Genomic DNA, 22,284 nt, shown 5'->3' on the forward strand with positions numbered 1-22,284 from the left:
AAACATTCAAGGTCTGAACCAACTAATAGATCTTGGTTTCTTGTGCTACTGCTCAGAAAACATAGTGGAAGTGTACAAAAGAACTGTGGGTCTCTATTATGTGGAAGGGGTACTGTTTGTATGTGACAGGTTTCAGAGTAGCAGCCGTATTAGTCTGTATCTGCAAAAAGAACAGGAGTACTTGTGGCACCTTAGAGACTAACAAATTTATTTGAGCATAAGCTTTCGTATCCCACGAAAGCTTATGCTCAAATAAATTTGTTACTCTCTAAGGTGCCACAAGTAATCCTGTTCTTTTTGTTTGTATGTGGCACTGCCTCTGCAAGATCTGAACCTGACACCACCAAATCAGAACAAATTAGTATGTCTTCTAATTTGGTTTGATTTATAACTCAGTGTAATTTATAAAACAAAAAAAATCGGTTTTATAGTTTAAAACTCATTCAGATTTCAGTTTGGCAATTGCATCCTAAGAAGTCACTGTTACGTAAGCCGGTTGGGAACCCATTCAGTCCTTTTCTGGCTGCTGTCTTTTACCGATCCCCTTGAATCTCTGGTCAGCCCTTTTGTTCCTTCCAATTACAATATCTAGGGTCTTAAAGCTTCATAAATGGCTTAAACCAACCAAAAGCCTTAGTCTTGAACAGATTAAACCACTCTATGTAAGGCTTTAGATTAATTTAAGATGTTTATGCAGCTTTAAGGCCCTAGATAGGTTTAAACTAGGAAAAATGTTCAAGAAAACATAATTTAGGGGGACTAGTAAAGAGTGGAGTCGCATTTATATGGGGAGAAATTCTAAGATTCCATGAGCTCAAATGCCAGCAATTTGCAGATGACACTGAGCTCTATTATTAACATTTTTATGCCAATGCCACCCTCGCCCCACCTATCCCAGAGTCTGGGTGAGGAAGATCTGACTGAAGCTATACCCAAGCAAGGTAGAGGTTATGTTTACAAGCAACAGGAAACACTTAGAAAAGCTTCCACCACACTGAGATCTCCTATTGAGGGAATTTGTTCCCAAATCCTCAAAATTAGACCAGTTTGTCCTTCTAGACTCCTCAGGGTTACTGAACTCTCACATAGCACTGGTTGCAAAACTGAGACTAACTAGGAATCTATAGCCTATTCTTTCCACTGACAAATTTTCCTTATCTGAAGACTTTTGTTACCATCACACAATACTACCACAACTCAAAATATATATACACACAGGTATTAGAAAATTGTATAATCTGCTGTGCTCTGTCACTAGTCCACATTCGGCCTGCCCTTGCTTGTTAAGTCAAATACATTCCTTCTGCCTCTTCTAGGCTTTCCAATATGTTTCCTTTCCTTGGTGTCTTCTAGTGATTTATTTTTTGTCTTGTATGGTGCTGATCACATTTTTGGCACTTAACCAAATTTTAGCTTGGTACTGGTAATCTGCCTTATTTAAAGCAACTGGTCAGTTTTTTAAGGTGTCAATTATGTATATTTATAGGATATAAATATTGTACTTATAGTGCCTTTTTTAGTGCCTTTCATATGCTTTTAAATCATTTTATGAACATTATTATGCCTGAAAACGTGCTACTTGTTTTGTTGCAGAAAGGGTTAAGAACTTTATGTGTAGCCTATAGAAGATTCACAGCTGAGGAGTATCAGGAAATAGACAGACGCCTTCATGAGGCTAGAACTGCCTTACAGCAACGAGAAGAAGGACTGGCACGTGTATTCAACTTCATAGAAAAGGATCTGGAATTACTTGGGGCTACAGGAGTAGAGGACAAGTATGTTTTGGGCCTTCTGCTGATTCCGCTACAAAAACAAAACAGGCTTCTGTTTTATAATTCCATGATGATGTACCCCTCTTTGTAAAATTATCCCAACAAACCATGAAGTAATAGACAGCTGCTTATCTGCGCTTAAATAAATGCACACATACACTCAATGAAGTCTTAAATGTACTAAACGTGTTGTGCAGCATGAGACTTGATAGTTCCAATAGTGTGCTATGTGCTTTACAGACAGGTTTTCAAATGTCTACCTTGTAAAGTGCATTCACAATCAGACTGACTTAAATGTATGGTAAGGCTTCCAGATTCCTCCTGGGAAAAACCTGAAAAGTAGATATTCTTGAGGCCATTCTACTTTTATGCTGTATTTTTTTAAAAACTATTTTAATTTGTCTCAAAATAAGTTCTGCTGATTCCCAATTTGAAGTCATAATCTCTTTAACAATAGATTGATGAATAAACTATTGTGATTTGTGTAAGGTTATAATTTCAGGGTGCAGATAGAACACTAAAGGGGTTTTCATGTATTTTATGGAAATATTGCTAAAAGTAAAAAAGAAAAATAGAAAAAAATACTGAATATAGGAAACTAAAACTTTTCTTATAAAAGATTTTTCAAATATGTAGAGAAGATCTCATCTTAAAACGCCTTACTGCTGCAAGTTTGAAGTAATTTCACTTAGTAAAGGTAAACTTTAGATTATGCTTCGCTGAGGTCTTGATTAGACTGTGTAGAAACAAAATTAGCTGAATACATTTGTGAATAGTGTTAGGAACACCCTTATTGCATCCAAATAAGCCAATTTACAAGTTAAATATCCTACCATATCATAACTGCCTATTTCAAACATGATTTTGTGTTCCTTTTTATCACATGCTTTGTTATATTTAAATATTAAACCCAATCATCATGTGGACTGTTTCTTTGTAGTGAGTTCTACCAGTTAGTGAAGATGGTTTTATTTTCAGACTCCAAGATAAAGTCCAAGAAACTATCGAGGCACTCAGATTGGCTGGTATCAAAGTGTGGGTGCTTACTGGAGATAAGCATGAAACAGCTGTTAGTGTCAGTTTATCATGTGGACACTTCCATAGAACCATGAACATCCTTGAACTTGTACAACACAAATCAGACAGTACATGTGCAGAGCAGCTGACGCAGCTAGCCAGGAGGTAAAGTACCATCTGTGGCAATCTGAATGATGTTACTAACTCTGGATTATTTTTATTTCTCAAGTTTTATGACAATTACTCATTTTAGTTTATTTACTAAAACATTTTGTTTATATATAAACTTACTCTGACACTAATAAAGCTGTTGCTTCTGAAAGTCTAACAGACACTCTTCTTCTCAACTTGTGTGATTATTTGTTGTGAATATAGTACTTGCTTACTCTGTAACTAAATTAAAATACAATGGTATTTTCAATATAATGACATTTTTTCTCTGAATAGAATAAAGGAGGATCATGTAATCCAGCATGGGCTGGTTGTGGATGGGACCAGCCTCTCTCTTGCACTCAGGGAACATGAAAAACTGTTCATGGACGTTTGTAGAAATTGTTCTGCAGTGCTGTGTTGCCGCATGGCACCCCTGCAAAAAGCAAAAGTAAGTCAATATACAATATGAATGGTTATTTTCAAATATAAGAATGTTTACATTTGTAAACTATATTATTGCATTGATTATGATGACATCCTGCATTCCAAAGCTTATTATAAAGTTAAGTATTATGAACTTCGTCTCAGAAGAATAGTTAGTATACCTGAAACCAGAGACATATTGCATAATAAAGGTTTGGTTCTCAAGCATTGGCTTAGCTGTTTGGTCATCTAACAGCATTGTCATTATTATTTATCTATTAAGTCCGTGTCAGTGGTGGTTCGGTCATTTGGGCAACCCTATCACCGTGAAAAATCAGAACATGAAATCTGTGTGTAAAATTTTATTTCTAAATCAGTTAATTTAACAAAATACGTCTTAGTGTGGCAAGTTGTTCAAGTGCTTCATGCTGTACAGTACATATTCCAGTAGGTGGTTTCAGAGAAGTAGGACTTATGTGAATAGTCTGGCAGCCACACCAGAGCAGTAGGGGGGATGCTGTTGCTAGTATCCCTAATTAATGAGTACATGGACAACTAAGCGTGAGCAAATTAATGTCCAAGCTAAATTTGGACAAGGACATGTCACTATTCACTAGAATTCATGTAGCAGAATAATGTATAGACTTGCTGGGGCCCCGGGCTGAAGCCGAAGACTGAACCCCAATGCCTGCATGGTGGGGTTCAGGTTACAGGTCCCCTGGGATTTGCCGCCCCACCCCCCCCCACCCCGGAAACCCAGGGCGGTGGGGCTTGGGCAGGCTCAGGCTTCAGTGTGTCGTGTCCTGTTCGTTCTCTCTCCATCCTCCTCCCCACCCCCCCATGTAGTAATTTTTGTTGCCAGAGGGGGGTTGTGGTGCAATGAAATTTGAGAAACCCCGGAGCTAGAGCATTCTCTCTCTCTCAATCCAGGAAATTAATCATTCATTATTTCTTCTTGGCCATGTGTCTGTCTCAAGGAATGCTTCTCAAGTTGGAGTTTTCCTAGCACTGGTTAGAAGGTTCCTGTTCAGAATGTGTTTAATGTGTGCAGCAAAGATTTCGAGGACTGCTGTTCTCAGGAATGCACATAATTCTTGCATCCAGAGATACAATAGTGTTTCTCCATTTTACCTGTTCTACAGTTGTCCTGCCCAGTAACTAAACTGGGGCTACTCACTGACTGTCTGTCCTTTTTAAGGGATGTTTCTTACATGAACTTATCCTTTCTTCTAGTCTCACTTCTAGTATGTGAGAGGGTGCAAGATTCTTGTATAGCAATGATATGTCCTTCTGCCAAAGCACATCCTTTCCATTGTCTGTGCCAAAATACATATTTGATTACATTACTTAAGTACAGTGCAATAAAGGAATTGCTAATCTGGGGAGACATCTTGTACATATGTGTACTTTCCTTAGCTGTATTCATCATGGTTGAGTCTGTGGAGTATTTCACAAAAGTTTTAGCATTCCCTTCCAGGTTTGCTATGTCTCCTGTTACACTACTAGTACCTTTCTAGGTTCTAGCCTTGCAATCAAAGACATTGGGGCTGCATTTCTCTTCCTGCACAAACCAAAGACAGTTCAAACGTGTCCAGAGGTCTTGGTCACACCCCTTATTCTTACACTAGATTCGCTCTGTCTCCATTGGTGCAAACAAAGCAGCAGTTTAGCATCCCCTGCCTTATCCATTGCAATCCTTAATGGTGGAGCAGTCCAGTCGGACCAAACTGAAGATCAAGAGGTGCTTCATCTGCAAAAGTGACCTTTTCAGGAGTCACTTCTCTTCTGAACTGTGTGGAAAGGATGAGTTTGTTAATCCTTTTCCATTAGCTTTTCCATTTAAGAATATATATGCAAGTCTTTTGGATGACTTTGTTAGTATATACCTCTACTACTCAACTTGATACTAATGCAAAAGATCACATACAAAGGAATGCAGCGCAGGCCATGTGTTCATTTTGAGCAGTGTTGATCATGTCTATGGCCGTTTACCACCTGTTCAGGTATTCCCATATTCTCCTGTTTCCTGTTTGTTGTAAGAAGTTTAGGAAGTCTCCAGGGTTTTCCGAGATACAAGAAACATCCTTGGATTATTCCTGGCCCCTTTTATGATCTGGTTATTGTTTTCTGCATACTTCCCTTCAGCTATATAGCCTCCAAGAAAAGGAATTTAGTAAATACTGTATTTTCAGAGAGATTAAATGTATTGTAATTAAGCTTTAAGAGTTGAGGGAATTTCATGCAGTCTTGTCAAATTATGTGATGCTGAATTCAGAGAAATTAATCTCTCCTTAAATCTGCACATACCACCAGATAAGAGTTTTCTCCATAACCTACTCTGCATGATCTTGAGACCATATTATCAAGGGATTCAAATTTTGGATTATTCCCTGGTTGAATTTTCAATTTTCCCTTTGTTCAGCAGCTATGGAATATCTCTGTTCATCCTAGTTATTTTGTATGTCTTTTATGTGAAAATACCAATTTTATAGTAGATGTGTTTTTTATATTGTAGTTTTTGAATCGGTAGCCTGTGAATTAATATGGGAAAACTGTGCTATATTCTTTTCCTACCCTTATTGAAAACAAGCTTTTCTTATGCTGTGTGGGATGATTTATATCATACAATTCAACTCCAGGATACAGTTGAGGTTTTTTCTTCCTGTCTTAAGTGTTTTTTCTTATATTTCAAGTTTTTTAGCATTCAAACTTTTTTCATTTGCCTGTATTATGTATACACAGCATGATCTGATGGATGAATGAGTCTGTTTTCATAGTCCCCATGAAACCTTTTAAGAGAGTTAACTCTGTAGGTAACCTTTGAAGGTATTGTCTATCTGTTGCTCCCACTCCCTACTTGCATGAGAAGTAAAATTCAGTATTTTGATTAGATTAATAGTTGTAAAAGACAAGATGGTTATGTGGATTGTCTTCAAAGCTCGCATAGGAATACCTACCCAAGCTGTATTCACTTATTTGATTGCAATGTAGACATACCCTAAAAGTTATGTTAAAAAACAAGAGGCTTTTCCAATAGAGCTATGAATTTATGTGACATGTCCATTTATGTGACATGCTGGAGATACTCTTATCCAAGCATGCTTATCCCTGGGGATCACTGTTGGTTGCATTTATTTAAGCTACTCATGAATTAGTGACAGATTTATAACCTGAAAATCCCCCCACCCCCCTCCTTTTTTTATTTTTTCTTCTCTCTTCAGGTAGTACGACTGTTAAAAACATCTCCAGAGAAACCTATAACATTAGCCATTGGTGATGGGGCTAATGATGTAAGCATGATACAAGAAGCACATGTTGGCATAGGTAACTGACCTTTTTCAGAACTTTCACTTGATATAAATATTTAAGTTTTGTGTTCTTAGTAAAGCATTTTACTATATGTAGAATTAATCTGTACTTTACTTTTAAACTGCTGAACTTGACATTTTTACACCTGAAAATGACAATACATCAATCTTCCAATCATTTTTAAACACACTTGCAGTTGCATGTTGTATGTCAGAATTTCAGTGGAATCTAAAATGGAAGACCATTCCCTTCTGAAGACAATATCTTAAATATCAATAGCTTGTGTCTGTTATACGGCACATCAGAATCTAGACCCCCATAAAGTGGTATTCTCTTAATTATCTCCAGCTGTTACTTAAGACACTATTGAATGTCTCTCTTGACACAGAATTGAAGCTATTACCTTTATATAGGTAACTAAAGTTTTACCACCATAGATCTTTCATTACTATACACTGAACTTTAATTTTATATTGGTTAATCACACCAATGTTTTCTTTCCATATGTGTGATTTTCTTGACTCGCCATGTTGAAAGGGGGCCTTATCCAATGTCTAGTGAAAAGAATCCAAAAATTTAAAAATCATTTAGTTTTATGTTGCACTAATAGAATAATACTTTATCAAGTAAGACTTCAGCCCATTTTACTAATCCATCTCTCTACTTTTTTGCAATATATAAATAGCAAAGTTATTAAGATTTAGATTTGGATATAATTAAATGCTGCTCTAGATTGTCTTCCACCTCTTCTCCAAAAAGTGCTTAATTTTCAGTGCTGATTAAGGTGCAATTTAGGAAATAAATATAATCTTGCACATATGCAGAAAGGAAAGACAATAAAAAGAGTATCATGAGAAGAATGAAAATCTTATTTCTGCAGTCACTTCTGCAACTCGTTAATTTTCATTCTAGATCATTCTGTTATATTCTGCATGAATAAGAGAGGTTGATTTTGCTATTTAAAAAGAAGTGTAACAATCCTTTAATCCTTGTGGCACCTTAGAGACTAACAAATTTATTTGGGCATAAGCTTTCGTTGGCTAGAACCCACTTCATCAGATGCATGGAGTGGAAAATACAGTTGCAGTTATATATACATAGTACATGAAAAGATTGGAGTTGCCTTATCAAGTGTGTAACGAGACAATTGAATTAACAGTAGAATACCAAGGGAGGAAAAATCACTTTTTTGTAGTGGTAATGAGGGTGGCCCATTACAAAAACTAATTTCCCCATAAGAATTTCCCCCTCCTGTTACTCACATCATCTTGTCAACTGTTTGAAATGGGCCACCCTCATTACCACTACAAAAGTGATTTTTCCTCCCTTGGTATTCTACTGTTAATTCAATCGTCTCATTAGACTGACCCCTCCCCCCTCCCCCTTGATAAGGCATTCTCTCTTTCTCTTGAAAGTCTGTTGCCGATCCACAGTTAAATATTGTAGATTTCACTTAACTTCCATCCTTTTTTTTTCTGGGATGAAAGTGGATTATGACACACGTGCCACTTTTCATTCTGTTACTCTTTTCATATAAACTAATCCCACTAGCCTCTTAAGGATTGCTGTAACAACACCACCCTAAGAGTAACTGTAGGAGGAATTGCCCTAAGGTCTTGAATATCCTGATGCGGCCTAGTAGCAACTCTTTCTGTGACAAGAAAAATCTACACAATATTCATTTATTATGGTGACTGTGAAGAGCACAGGACAACCTGCTTGAGAAATATCCAAGTAAATAGTAGATTGTCATCTATTGTCATAGTATGTGGTTAGTTCACATAAAAATGATGTAAGGAACATGAAATGATGTACAGTTATCCAAGTTCCATTTGTAATTTGTCCAAATAATTCTAGCAATGATACCTTTTTACTACCTGTTTTTAGAGAAAAGCCTCTCTCTAAAACTGGGCGTAATAGGTAAATTCAAGGGTTGATGGTAGATTTGTACATTTTAAGTAAAAAAAAAAAAAAAGTTGATTCTGTATGCTTTATTGTTGCTGTACGTTCCCTTAACATATTTTCTTTTATATAAACTGTCATTCAGGTATAAATGCAGTAGTATTTTGGTCTAACTGGTCCAGGGACCTTGAGTGAAGCTGATTCTCTAATTGTCTCCTATTTTTATCAATAGCTATTGGAGTCTTTAAAATGTGAAAGTGTATAGAAGATAACCTGTCGCTTTCAAATGTATATTTTCATAAATTTACTTTTTCTGCAGCGTTTACTCTAATTTCATTTATATTTTATGTCCCAAATATTACAGGAATCATGGGGAAAGAAGGAAGACAAGCTGTAAGAAACAGTGACTATGCAATAGCAAGGTTTAAATTCCTCTCCAAGTTGCTTCTTGTTCATGGCCACTTTTACTATATTAGGATAGCAACCCTTGTACAGTACTTTTTTTATAAGGTAAGTCTATTCAGTGTGCCAATGATGTTCAGTAGAACTAAAGATTCTTTTTCCTAGCCTAAAATGTGTCTCAGATTTAATTCTTGCAGTTAAATCACCAAAATATTAAATATCTCCCACCTTGGAGTGTGTGGGTGTTGATATACAACAGAGCACACCTGAAATGAGAGACCCATTTTGCTTCAGAATTCATGTGGAATACAGCTCACTGGAAGTATCTTTTAATATTGCAGCAGAGTTCACCTGGGCCAGTGTGCAGCTATTGTTACTCTACCAACTTGAAATCCAAGTAAATTTTAAAATGAGTTAAATCATCTTGGATACTACCCTGAGCCCAGTTCCTCTGTCAGTTTTTGTCATCTACAGTCACTTTTTCGCAAAAAGAACAGGAGTACTTGTGGCGCCTTAGAGACTAACATATTTATTTGAGCATAAGTTTTGGTGGGCTACAGCCCACTTCATCAGATGCATAGAATGAAACATATAGTAAGAAGATATATAGATAGATATAGATATAGATATACACACATACACAGAACATGAAAAAGTGAAAGTAGCCATACCAACTGTAAGAGGCTAATTAATTAAGATGAGCTATTATCAGCAGGAGAAAAAAACTTTTGTAGTGATAATCAAGATGGTCAATTTTAGACAGTTGACAAGAAGGTGTGAGGATACTGAACATGGGGAAATAGATTCAATATGTGTAATGACCCAGCCACTCCCAATCTCTATTCAAACCCAAGTTAATGGTATCTAGTTTGCATATTAATTCAAGCTCAGCAGTTTCTTGTTTTTGAAGCTTTTGCCACCTTTAAGTCTGTTACTGAGTGACCAGAGAGATCGAAGTTTTCTCCAACTGGTTTCTGAATGTTATGATTCCTGATGTCAGATTTGTGTCCGTTTACTCTTTTGCATAGAGATTGTCCAGTTTGGCCAATGTACACGGCAGCAGGGCATTGCTGGCACATGATGGCATATATCACATTGGTAGATGTGCAGGTGAACGAGCCCCTGATGGTGTGGCTGGTGTGATTAGGTCCTATGATGGTGTCATTTGAATAAATATGTGGACAGAGTCACATTTTCCTATTTTTTTTTTTTAAAGTTTATTCTTCTACAAGTGATTGTCCCTTTTGTATTCCAATGAGGGATATGTGCATGTGCCCTTGAATTGCCTCGTGGTTTAGCCCGAGGCAATAAAGGGCGGGGCAGACCGACCGTGTCTCCAGTTCCTTCTCGCTGCCGCATGGTCAGGGTTGGAACGTCTGTTGATCTCTTGTTCTTAGTGTGCACTTCCAAAAAATTTTACCAAAATACTTCTTAATTTTTTTTATAGTTAGGATTTTATTGTTGTAATTTGATCATTTCTTGGGACACCGCTTCTGCGTTTTTTCCCACCAAATAATTCCTTTCTGCACCCCAGCTCCTAGGTCTGGGTTCTGGATTATGCGGAAGATGCCAAGATTCAAAGTCTGTGCTTCCTGCCGTGGCTCATTTTCCATCAGCAACGAACACCAACGCTGTTTGTACTGTTTGGGGGAAGCCCACATCACCTTCTGGTGCAGTATCTGCCTCTCCTTCCATGCCTATACATGGGAGGGCCAAGCTCTCTACCTCAAGAAACACCTCATGGAGGTTGCCATGGAGCTGAAGTCGGATCCTGGCTGGAGACCCCCCATTGTACATCAGCCTGAGCAATCCAAGAGCATTCCCCCTACCGCAGAGCCTCCGTCTGGATCTGCCGGTACCAGTCCTACAGGCCCAGAGTAGGGGCCTAGCCATCAGCCACAGAAGTATGCGCAGAAGCATGGTAGTAAGTCTTCCTTTAAATCCAAGAAGGACACTGCATGTTCCACAAGTTCCAGGCATGGAGGAGCTACACGTTCCATGGTGCAGAAGAGAGACGAGAGGCCACACTGCTTGCCAGATCCACTGGTGCCGGCACCAAATCCTCATATCCCTCCAGCATCCTGTGAATTGTTGGTCCTGAGACAGATGCCTTTACTAGTTCCAGTACCATCAATACACCGGACATACCATTGACTCCGGAGAGACTCAGAAGTGCTCCCAGCCCTCACAAACTGTTAGCTCTGGAAGGAGCAAGGTTTCTGCATATTCCAGTGCACTCACCTCTGCAGAGGGCTCCATCTCCTGCACTATATCTCCCATCTGCTGGCCGTACCTCTCTAACACATCTTGTTCTGTTGGTATTGCCATTCATGCAAGACTCCGACTCCTCTGAATCTGAGGGATCTGGACTTTTGGCACAGTGCCACTTCCATTCCAGAAACACGACTTTGCCTTACCCAAGTAGCTGGTATCCGGCTCCTTGGGCACAAGTACAACAGAATAAACTGGGTTGGCCATATTGGAGCTTCTGGCCCCAATATTCGTCTTCAGAACAGTCTTGTCTCCCCTGTTTCACCACCCCATCTTTCATCCGGTAGACATTCGGAAATGGGGTTAGACAAGGCACCAATCAGCCCGGCTCTGACAGTACTGGGGGATCCAGGGAGATTCCCTTCGTCGTCTCCAGACACAGCTGTGTCATCGACACCTTCCTCCCTGCCAGATGACTATCGTCCGTTTCAAGAACTCCTATGGAGAATAGCCAATATCCTTGATATCCCACTGGAAGAAGTCCAGGACACTTACCACCAGTTAACAAGACATTCTGCACACGTCAATACAGGTAAAGGTGGTCTTACCCAACATTGATGGGTTTCTTCAACCAGCACACATCATGTGGCATACCCCAGCCACATTTGCATCGACCCCAAAGAGGGCCAAGAAAAGGTACTACATCCGCCAAAAAGGGTCAGAATTTTTATTTTCACACCCTCCACTTAACTCCATCGTAATACAAACTGCGTCGGAGCAGACCAAACAACACACGCTCCACCCCGGCAGACTGGAAGCATAAGAGACTGGACCTCATGGGTCAGAAGGTCTTCTCCTTGACTACAATTCTGGATCTCTAGCTACTTGGCACTGATGGCCAAGTATACACTCTGGCCGGATGGAGAAATTTGAAGATCAGTTACCTCAGCAGGATCATACTCGATTCCAAGCAATTTTACAGGAAGGCAAATTGGTCACCAGTTCCATACTTCAGGCTCCAGTTGATTCAGCGGATACGTCCTCTCTTGTATTGGCAACTGGAATTGTCATGAGGAGGTAATCCTGGTAACACTCCTCAGGTTTCCCTAGAGAGGTAAGAACACAAACGAGGATCTTCCCTTCGGTGAATCACACCCCTTCAACCAGAAAACTGATGATTTCTTACACTCACTTAAAGAACCACCTTATGATCCTAGGGCATATATACACTGGCACCAAAGAGAAAATGTTATCCCCTACCACCAGCCCAGTGCTATAGAACTCCACACTTATAAGAACATAAGAATGGCCGTACCGGGTCAGACCAAAGGTCCATCTAGCCCAGTGTCCTGTCTACCGACAGTGGCCAATGCCAGGTGCCCCAGAGGGAGTGGACCAACAGGCAATGATCAAGTGATCTCTCTCTTGCCATCCATCTCCATCCTCTGACAAACAGAGGCTAGGGACACCATTCCTTACCCATCCTGGCTAATAGCCATTAATGGACTTAACCACCATGAATTTATCCAGTTCTCTTTTAAACGCTGTTATAGTCCTAGCCTTCACAACCTCCTCAGGTAAGGAGTTCCACAAGTTGACTATGCGCTGCATGAAGAAGAACTTTCTTGTATTTGTTTTAAACCTGTTGCCTATTAATTTCATTTGGTGACCCCTAGTTTTTGTATTATGGGAAAAAGTAAATAACTTTTCCTTATCCACTTTCTCCACATCACTCATGATTTTATATACCTCTATCATATCCCCCCTTAGTCTCATCTTTTCCAAGCTGAAGAGTCCTAGCCTCTTTAATCTCTCCTCATATGGAACCCGTTCCAATCCCCTAATCATTTTAGTTGCCCTTTTCTGAACCTTTCCTAGTACCAGTATATCTTTATGTAGATGAGGAGACCACATCTGTATGCAGTCTTCGAGATGTGGGCGTACCATCGATTTATATAAGGGCAATAATATAGTCTCTATCCCCTTTTTAATGATCCCTAACATCCTGTTTGCTTTTTTGACCGCCTCTGCACACTGTGCGGACATCTTCAGAGAACTATCCACGATGACTCCAAGATCTTTTTCCTGACTTGTTGTAGCTAAATTAGCCCCTATCATATTCTATGTATAGTTGGGGTTATTTTTTCCAATGTGCATTACTTTACATTTATCCACACTAAATTTCATTTGCCATTTTGTTTCCCAATCACTTAGTTTTGTGAGATCTTTTTGAAGTTCATCACAGTCTGCTTTGGTCTTAACTACCTTTAGCAGTTTAGTATCATCTGCAAACTTTGCCACCTCACTTTTTACCCCGTTCTCCAGATAATTTATAAATAAATTGAATAGGATTGGTCCGAGGACTGACCCTTGAGGAACACCACTAGTTACCCCTCTCCATTCTGAGAATTTACCATTAATTCCTACCCTTTGTTCCCGGTCTTTTAACCAGTTCTCAATCCATGAAAGGACCTTCCCGTTTATCCCATAACAACTTACTTTACTTAAGAGCCTTTGGTGAGGGACCTTGTCAAAGGCTTTCTGGAAATCTAAGTACACTATGTCCACTGGATCCCCCTTGTCCACATGTTTGTTGACCCCGTCAAAGATCTCTAATAGATTAGTAAGACACCATTTCCCTTTACAGAAACCATGTTGACTATTGCTCAACAGTTTGTTTTTCTATGTGTCTGACAATTTTATTCTTAACTATTGTTTCGACTAATTTGCCCGGTACCGACGTTAGACTTACCGGTCTCTAATTGCTGGAATCACCTCTAGAGCCCTTTTTAAATATTGGCGTTACATTAGCTAACTTCCAGTCATTGGGTACAGAAGCCGATTTAAGGGACAGGTTACAAACCATAGTTAATAGTTCCGCAACTTCACATTTGAGTTCTTTCAGAACTCTTGGGTGAGTGCCATCTGGTCCCGGTGACTTGTTAATGTTAAGTTTATCAATTAATTCCAAAACCACCTCTAGGGACACTTAAATCTGTGACCATTCCTCAGATTTGTCACCTACAAAAGCCAGCTCAGGTTTGGGAATCTCCCTAACATCCTCAGCTGTGAAGACTGAAGCAAAGAATCCATTTAGTTTCTCCGCAATGACTTTATCATCTTTAAGCGCTCCTTTTGTATCTCGATCATCAAGGGGCCCCACTGGTTGTTTAGCAGGCTTCCTGCTTCTGATATACTTAAAAAACATTTTGTTATTACATTTGGAGTTTTGGGCTAGCCTTTGTTCAAACTCCTCTTTGGCTTTTCTTATTACATTCTTGCACTTAATTTGGCAGCATTTATGCTCCTTTCTATTTGCCTCACTAGGATAAAACAAAGGAGATTCCTTCCCCATGGTACTGATTCTTACTGAGAATTCAATGATTTTCTGTCCTGCTTTAATTAATGGAGATATCCTATCTCCTAGAACTGGAAGGGACCTTGGAAGGTCATCGAGTCCAGCCCCCTGCCTTCACTAGCAGGACCAAGTACTGATTTTGCCTCAGATCCCTAAGTGGCCCCCTCAAGGATTGAACTCTCGACCCTGGGTTTAGCAGGCCAATGCTCAAACCACTGAGCTATCCTCCCCTACCCCCCACCAATGAGCCCACGATCCTTTTCAGAAGCACCCGAAGGTACACAGAACTCGTCAACTGTTCTGGCAGCGCAGACCTCTGCACAACATACTAAGTCATTGCGAAAGCAGTATTTCTTAGTGCGCCTAGAGAGCCATCAACCACTCCGTACACCGAGCTCTTACTCTCCACCCCTTTCAGGGATTGTCTCAAACTCTTTCTACAAGCTTGGAGAGCTATAACAGACAAGTAGGTCTTGGACATCGTTCGATGGAGCATACTGTGGAGTTTATGCTGACACTACCTCCACATCCCCCACCCTGACCACCTATCAGAGATTTCTCTCACAACAGTATTCTTACCCTAGAGAGTGGACTCCCTTCTGCAGAGAGGAGGAGTGGAGCCAGTTCCTGCAGCCTTTCAGGACACAGGGTTATAATCCAACTATTTTCTGGTACCCAAGAAGAAAGGGGGATGGAACCAATTTTGGATCTCCGACACCTCAACATTCAATTTGCAAGCCATAATTCTGTATGGTCACGCTTGCAGCCATCATTCCCTCACTGGAAAAAGGCATATGGTTTACGGCTCTAGACATGCAAGATGCCTACTTCCATATTGGCATACATCCGACCCACAGAAGGTTCCTGAGGTTCAAAGTGGGTCATCGACATTTCCAATACTGGGTTCTCCCATTCAGGCTCACCACTGTCCCACATGATTTTACAAAGGTTTTCTCTGTGGAAGTCGCTCACCTACGATGTCAAGGAATCCTTGTCTTCCCCTATGTGGACGACTGACTGCTGGCTGCCCAGTCCAAAGAGGAAGCTCAAGCATCGACGTCCCAGCTTCTTCTACTCCTCTCCTCCCTAGGAGTGACCATCAATATCGAAAAATCAACTTTGCATCCTACTCGGTTCTGTGAATTCATAGTAGCTCACACCAACATGGCCTTCATGCAAGCTTATCTGCCGCAGGACAGATTCCAGAGGCTACCAGACCAAATAGCCCTGATAACTTCCAACCCTTCGGTCTTGGACAGGACCTGCCTTTCCATCCTAGGGCACATGGCAGGCACATACGTCATGATCTTTGCTGGCCTGCAGCTTCCCTGTCTACAGCTATGGCTGCAAAGAGTCTATTCTCCTATGCACCAGTCTATGGACACCATATTCAATGTTCCTTCAAAGGTCATCTCTTCTCTTCGGTGGTGGACAGACCCACTACAAGTCTGCTCTGGGATGCCCTTCTTCCCATCCTCGCCGACTGTGATAGTCATAATGGACACGTCACTTGTAGGCAGGGGTGCTCACATTGGAGATCACATGACATAAGGCACCTGGACCACGCAGGAGACCAGGATGCACATAAACATACCCAAACTTGGGGCAGTATGCAAAGCATGCCATGTGTTCTTACCAGCTATCTGCTATTGCCATGTTCTCATCATGTCAGACAACACCACCACAGTATACTACATAAATAAACAAGGGGGCACAAGGTCCCCAGTGCTTTGTATGGAGCCAGTTCACCTCTGGGAATGGTGCATTGCACATGTCAGCAGCCTATCTTCTGGCCCCCAGAATACGACTGCAGATTCTCTCAGGAGGAACTTTGCAACTGACCATGAATGGGAGTTGTCCATGATTATCATGTCATGTACCTTTAGTCGCTGGGATGCACAAATCAGAAACCTTTTTGCATCACACACCAACACCAAGTGCACCCAATATTGCTCCGGGGAGAACTTGGTGCTCACTCACTGGGCGATGCTCTGGTCATCAGTTGGTCAGACTGGGCGAACTACACTTTCACCCATACACAGATTCCTACCCCTCATCCTCCACAAACTCTGGCAGGAGAGAGCGACGGCCATTCTGATCACTCCGTTCTGGCATCACTAATTCTGGTTCCCTCTTTTCTGCATATCTAAATAACCTCCACTCCCGCTACAGACATTTCCAGAACTGCTGACACAACACAACATCAGACTCGGGCATCCAGATCCATGGACTCTACACCTGACAGCATGGGTTTTGGATGGACACCTCCATTAGCACGAGAATGGTCATTGACAGTGCAAGACATCCTCTCGAATAGCCAAAAGGACTCCATGAGGTGATCCTATCAGGCCAAATGGACACACTTCACCTCCTAGGCCCCCGAAGCTGTGCGCATCCCCATGCTCTTAAACTATTTCCTCCACCTGAAAACCTCGGGATGTGCTCTCAGCTCTGTCAGAGTGCATGCAGCCACCATTAATGCTTTCCGCCCTGGAGTGGAAGGGCATTCAATTTTTGCCCACCCCTTGACTGCCCAATCCTGGAAGGGCCTTTTGCGTAAATATCCACTCATTCAGCCTATTGTTTCCCAATGGGACCTCAGCTATTTCTTACCTCTTTAATGAAAGCTCCCGTCAAACTGCTGGCCTCCTGCCCTCTCTCTCTCCTCTCTATGAAGGTTGCTTTCCTTGTTGCTATTACCTCAGCAAGGAGGGTTGGTGAACTGAGAGCCATGATGGCAAGCCCTCCTTTCACCATGTTCCATAAAGACAAGATCTCACTGCGACTGCATCCCAAGTTTGTGCCAAAGGTGGTTTCCCAATTCCACCTCAACATCTGACTACCTTCTTTCCAAAACCACATGCCTCAAATGATTAATGGCAGCTTCCTTCCCTCAATGTGCATACGGCCCTAGCCTTTTATCTACAAAGGACAAAGCAGTTCCAGAAGTCTCCCAGGCTATTTGTCACCATAGCAGAGAGAATTAAAGGACAGGCCATTTCCACCCAGAGAACCTCTAAGTGGGTCTCAGGGTTCATTACACGCTGCTATTAATTGTTAGAGCGCTCCCCCGAGATGGGATACGAGCCCATTCCATGAGTGCGCAAGCATCAACCACACCCACGCTTCACGACATGCCCCTTCTGGACATATGTAAGGTGGCCACATGGAGTTCAGTACACACCTTTTCCTCTCACTGTGCTCTGGGATGTGATTCTATGATGGATGCCTCATTTGGCACAGCGGTCCTCTGCTATATGATTCCACCATCTGCCTCGCACCCTCCTCTCTCTAGGTACTGCTGGTCAATCACCTTCAATGGAATACAATAGGGACTAGCATTTGAAGAAGAGGAGGTTACTTACCTGTAACTGAAGGTTCTTTGAGATGCGTGGTCCCTATCTGTATTCCAAGCCCACCCTCCTTCCCCTCTGCTGTGGATCTGTAGGTCTGTGGTTAAGAAGGAACTGAAGACAGTCGGTCTGACCCTCCCTTTATCACCTCAGGCGAAACCACAAGGCAATACAAGGGCGCATGTGCAGATCACAGAGCAATACTACCTTGAAAAGCTCTGGCTCTGGGCACATGGTGCATGCGCATAACCTTCAGTAGAATACTGATAGGGACCACATATCTCGAAGGACATCCAGTTACAGGTAAGTAACCTCTTCTTTCCTCTCTTGCTGTGTGAAAGTGCCACACCAACAGGACACTGACTATAGAGGAGTTAGAGTGAAAATGACAATGCACAAAGTGCTGTTAAATGCCCAAGTAAACAAGCTGGGGTGGAAATAGAGATTTTTTGTTTTTATTATTCTCACATCTTTCAACAAGGACTTGTCTACACATAGGCCTGGTCCGTACTAACGTTGTAAGTCAACCTAAGTTACGCTACTTCAGTTATATATGTTATGTAACTTAAGTTGACTTACAGCGGTGCCTACACTGCGCTGTGTCGACAGGAGACACTCTCCTGCTGACTTAACTTCCGCCTCTTGGGGAGGTGGAGTACAGACGTTGATGGGAGAGTGCTCTGCCATCAACTTAGCTTGTCTTGACCAGACCCACTAAATCGACACTGCTGGATCGATCACAGACGTGCTGATTTAGCTGGAAGTATAGACAAGCCCACACACAATTTTTGTACTGCTATGCCTATATCTGTTTAAAAACCTGTATCATAGAAATATAGGGCTGAAAGGGACCTTGAGAAGCCATCAAGTCCAACCCCCTGTGCTTAGGCAGAACCAAGAAAACCTAGACCATCCCTGTCAAGCATTTGTTCAACCTATTCTTAAAAACCTCCAATGATGAGGATTCCACAACCTCTTGAAAACCTATTCCAGAGCTTAACTACCCTTAGAGTTAGAAAGCTTTTTTTCATAATATTTAACCTAAATCTCCCTTGCTGCAGATTAAGCCCATTACTACTTGTCCTACCTTAAATGGACATGGACAATAGTTGATCAGTCTCTTTATAACAGCCCTTAACATATTTGAAGAGTATCATCAGGTCCCCCGTCAGTCGTCTTTTCTCAGAAGTAAGCATGCCCAGTTTTTTTCCTTGTAGGCTGGGTTTTCTAAACCTTTTTTCATATAGTTAAAGCAGTACAACCCCTGAGTCTGGACACAGTTATACCAGTGGGAAAGGTGTTTATATTGGTGTAAATTATTCTCATAAATATATGGAATCTTAGGTGATTCTTGTGAGAATAGTAGATGTAAGATGATTATGTTTAAATTGAAAATTCAAAAACAAGATCTGGTGCAGAGTGAAGCTTATTACTTTGCTTTCCCAAGTGAAACAGTGGAATGCTTTACTCACTCCATGTATTCATGCCAGCTTCATAGAAGTCATTTTTTTCAGGGCTGAGTGTGAGGGGCTTATACGTTCTAGGACTAACCATCCCTTTCATTTTTGTTTTTCAGAATGTATGCTTTATTACACCACAATTTTTATATCAGTTCTTTTGTTTGTTTTCACAACAAGTAAGTATTGGGTGTCTAACTTCTTTGTACATGGGAGGGGATGTTAAATGACTAGACAAATGGGGAGGAAAGCAGTAAACTTTCTGCAGAAACTTTGTACAATTTGGCAGCTGAGTAGGAAATTTTTTTTTGTAAATTGCATATTCTTTAGCCTGTTGCTTTATTCTTTTTCAGAAATGCAAAAATATATTAAATGATATTTTTTTTCTTTTATCAAAAATGACTGCTGGCTTTTAAAAATAATCAACCACCTATTTCTTAACATGGCACTTTATTAAAAAAAAAAAAAAAAAAAGAAAAACTCTCACTTCAGAAAAAGTGTCTGCTGTATGACAGTTACTTTTCCACAGTAACTGTATGAATGAGTAGTGCAACTTCATGGATATTTTATTTTTCTCTTTTACCTTCAAAGTTTGTCACTTTTTTAAACTGAATTGATGAGCTTGTTTTTCCCATGTCTAAAGAGAACATAATTATGGAGGGAATAAAATTACACTATTGACAACCCATTTTCTCTGACCAAATCGATCTAATTTTTTGAGGGCATTTTTAACTATTTGTAGTGCCTTTCCCACATTACAGACAAATCAGCTTCTGCTGTAGAAATGATTGACATCAAGTGGACAACACATTTAAGTATTAGCTTAAAAATAGCCAGCCTCCATTTTAATATTAATGATTAGTAAAAAACAAAGTAATTTTCTAGAACAAATCTAAAAAATTCATTGTCAGTGAGTTACTGTTTCCCACTCCAATTAAGTCACTTCTGCTTATCTCTCATAAATTATTATATAGCTGTAGAGCGTTTATAAAATAGCAATTGCTAGAGGTTGGGGACCTGAGCTTTTAGAGCTTTAGACCAGGGGTTCTCAAATTGGGGGATCAGGACCCATCAGGCGGTCGTGAGGTTATTATGTGGGGGATCACGAGCTGTCAGCCTCCACCCCAAACCACGCTTTGCCTCCAGCATTTATAATGGCGTTATAGATTAAAAACACTTTTTAATATATTTAAGGGGGGGGTCGCACTCAGAGGCTTGCTGTGTGAAAGGGGTCACCAATACAAAAGTTTGAGAATCACTGCTTTAGACCATGCAGATTTCATCTCATGGGAAAGTGGTCTTGAGGACAATGTGGAGCAGAATTAGGCGCTAGTGGCTGAAGATCAGAAAACTGGGTCAGCGATGGAGGTCTCGTTGTCTCCTCCGCAGCACCTCTGACATCAGTTCCTGCACAAATAGCAGATTTTATTGTTAACATTATAAGTAGCTTAGGTTTTTTTTCTTCCAATATCTGGTACATAATCATAAGGCTTTTAAAAAATGTAATGGTTTACTTTATGCACCACGGTTTGTTTAGGTAATTGGTTTTTGCATTTGAATTTCCCTGCTTTTATTGCTTACATGTAGTTTGTGTGTTAATTTAATCTTCGGATTATGCCAGTTTCTCTCACACATTTCTGTCTTCAACTTTACAAATCTTTGATTAGATTGTTTGGATATCTGTTAAAGCCAGTCATGTTACAAAATCAGAGCTTATGGGAGAACACACTGTTTCCCCCCCTGGAATCAAAAGAGAGCTAAAAAGCTCTCTAGCTCCCTTTTGGGAGTATAAATCCTATTCTGAAAACAGTATCCCATAGTATCCTGAAGAGTAAGACCAGGTCTACACTATAAACTTGCATCGGTATAACTATATCACTCGGATGTGAAAAATCTACAACCCTGAGCGATAGTTATATTGACTGAGACCCGGTGTGGCTGGGGCAGCCCTCACTGAAAATGCAAAGGGCAGGGCAGGCTTCAAAAGGGAGAGCAGATCCTCCCAAGACTGGTGGGTAACACTGAAAGTAAACCTCCCAACCAGTCACAAACTGTGCTTCTGATCCCCACACTGGTTATCAAGAAGCAAAAAAAAAAGAAATCACAGTCCCCTGTATTGAATTCCAGTTTTCTGGCTCCCAGTCAGCACATAGGTCCTATACAGTGCGACATTATTTTAAAAATTCTGCTCACATACACAAAATGTTCTTCTGACCCCAAAGGGTCAGCCACGTTACCAGGTTTGGATCTTATCCAAAATATCACCCTGCCCACCAATCCTTTAGTGTCTAAAACTCAAGGTTTATTATAAAGGAAGAACAAGAAGAGAGTTGTTAAATGGTAAAACAGTCGTATACATACAAAGACTTCAAAGTCCATATATCAGGTTCCTAGCAGTATTGGTGGGTTTGCTGGCTTAAAAGTCCTCTGGAACACATCCACAGCTTGCATGGGTCAGTCAGTCCTTTGTTCAGAGTTTCGTTTGTAGAAAAGTTACTCCAGAGGTAAGAAGCAGGATTGAAGACAAAATGGAGAAGATGCAGCTGCCTTTTATAGTCTTTTGCCATGCGGTCTGTGCTTCCGTTGTCCCAAACACAAGCTGCCTAGCACATGGCTTGGAAGCCTTAGAGTTCTGCCCCTGCATACCTTGCTGAGTCATAATTTGTATCCCTTGCCTTCTCTCAATGGGTCAGTTGTATAGCTGATAGTCCTTAATGGGCCATCAAGCAGGCTAGGCAGTGCTGATGCCAAACTGTCTGGGGGTGTCACCCAGAAGCATAGCACAAGTTTTGTAATACAGACATACATACGTATCCACTTAAATGTATACCATAAATTAAAAAAAAACAGAAAAGAACCACTGTGGCTAAACAACAAAGTAAAAGAAGCAGTGAGAGGCAAAAAGGCATCCTTTAAAAAGTGGAAGT

At 40.7% G+C, this 22,284-nt stretch overlaps 1 protein-coding gene across 5 annotated transcripts in view; it reads left to right on the forward strand.

The window, feature by feature from the left end:
* Positions 1-22,284, forward strand: part of ATP11B (ATPase phospholipid transporting 11B (putative)) — a 105,695-nt gene that overhangs the window by 46,151 nt on the left and 37,260 nt on the right. For all 5 annotated transcript variants that reach the window (XM_054038790.1, XM_054038792.1, XM_054038789.1 and 2 more), the window contains exons 18-23: positions 1,594-1,775; positions 2,751-2,954; positions 3,237-3,390; positions 6,587-6,689; positions 8,941-9,086; positions 19,477-19,536. In XM_054038790.1, coding sequence (XP_053894765.1) covers positions 1,594-1,775; positions 2,751-2,954; positions 3,237-3,390; positions 6,587-6,689; positions 8,941-9,086; positions 19,477-19,536 — 849 coding nt within the window. The remainder of the gene's footprint in view (positions 1-1,593; positions 1,776-2,750; positions 2,955-3,236; positions 3,391-6,586; positions 6,690-8,940; positions 9,087-19,476; positions 19,537-22,284) is intronic.

Source organism: Malaclemys terrapin, chromosome 9, assembly GCF_027887155.1.
Source record: "Malaclemys terrapin pileata isolate rMalTer1 chromosome 9, rMalTer1.hap1, whole genome shotgun sequence".
NCBI lineage: Eukaryota > Metazoa > Chordata > Testudines > Emydidae > Malaclemys > Malaclemys terrapin.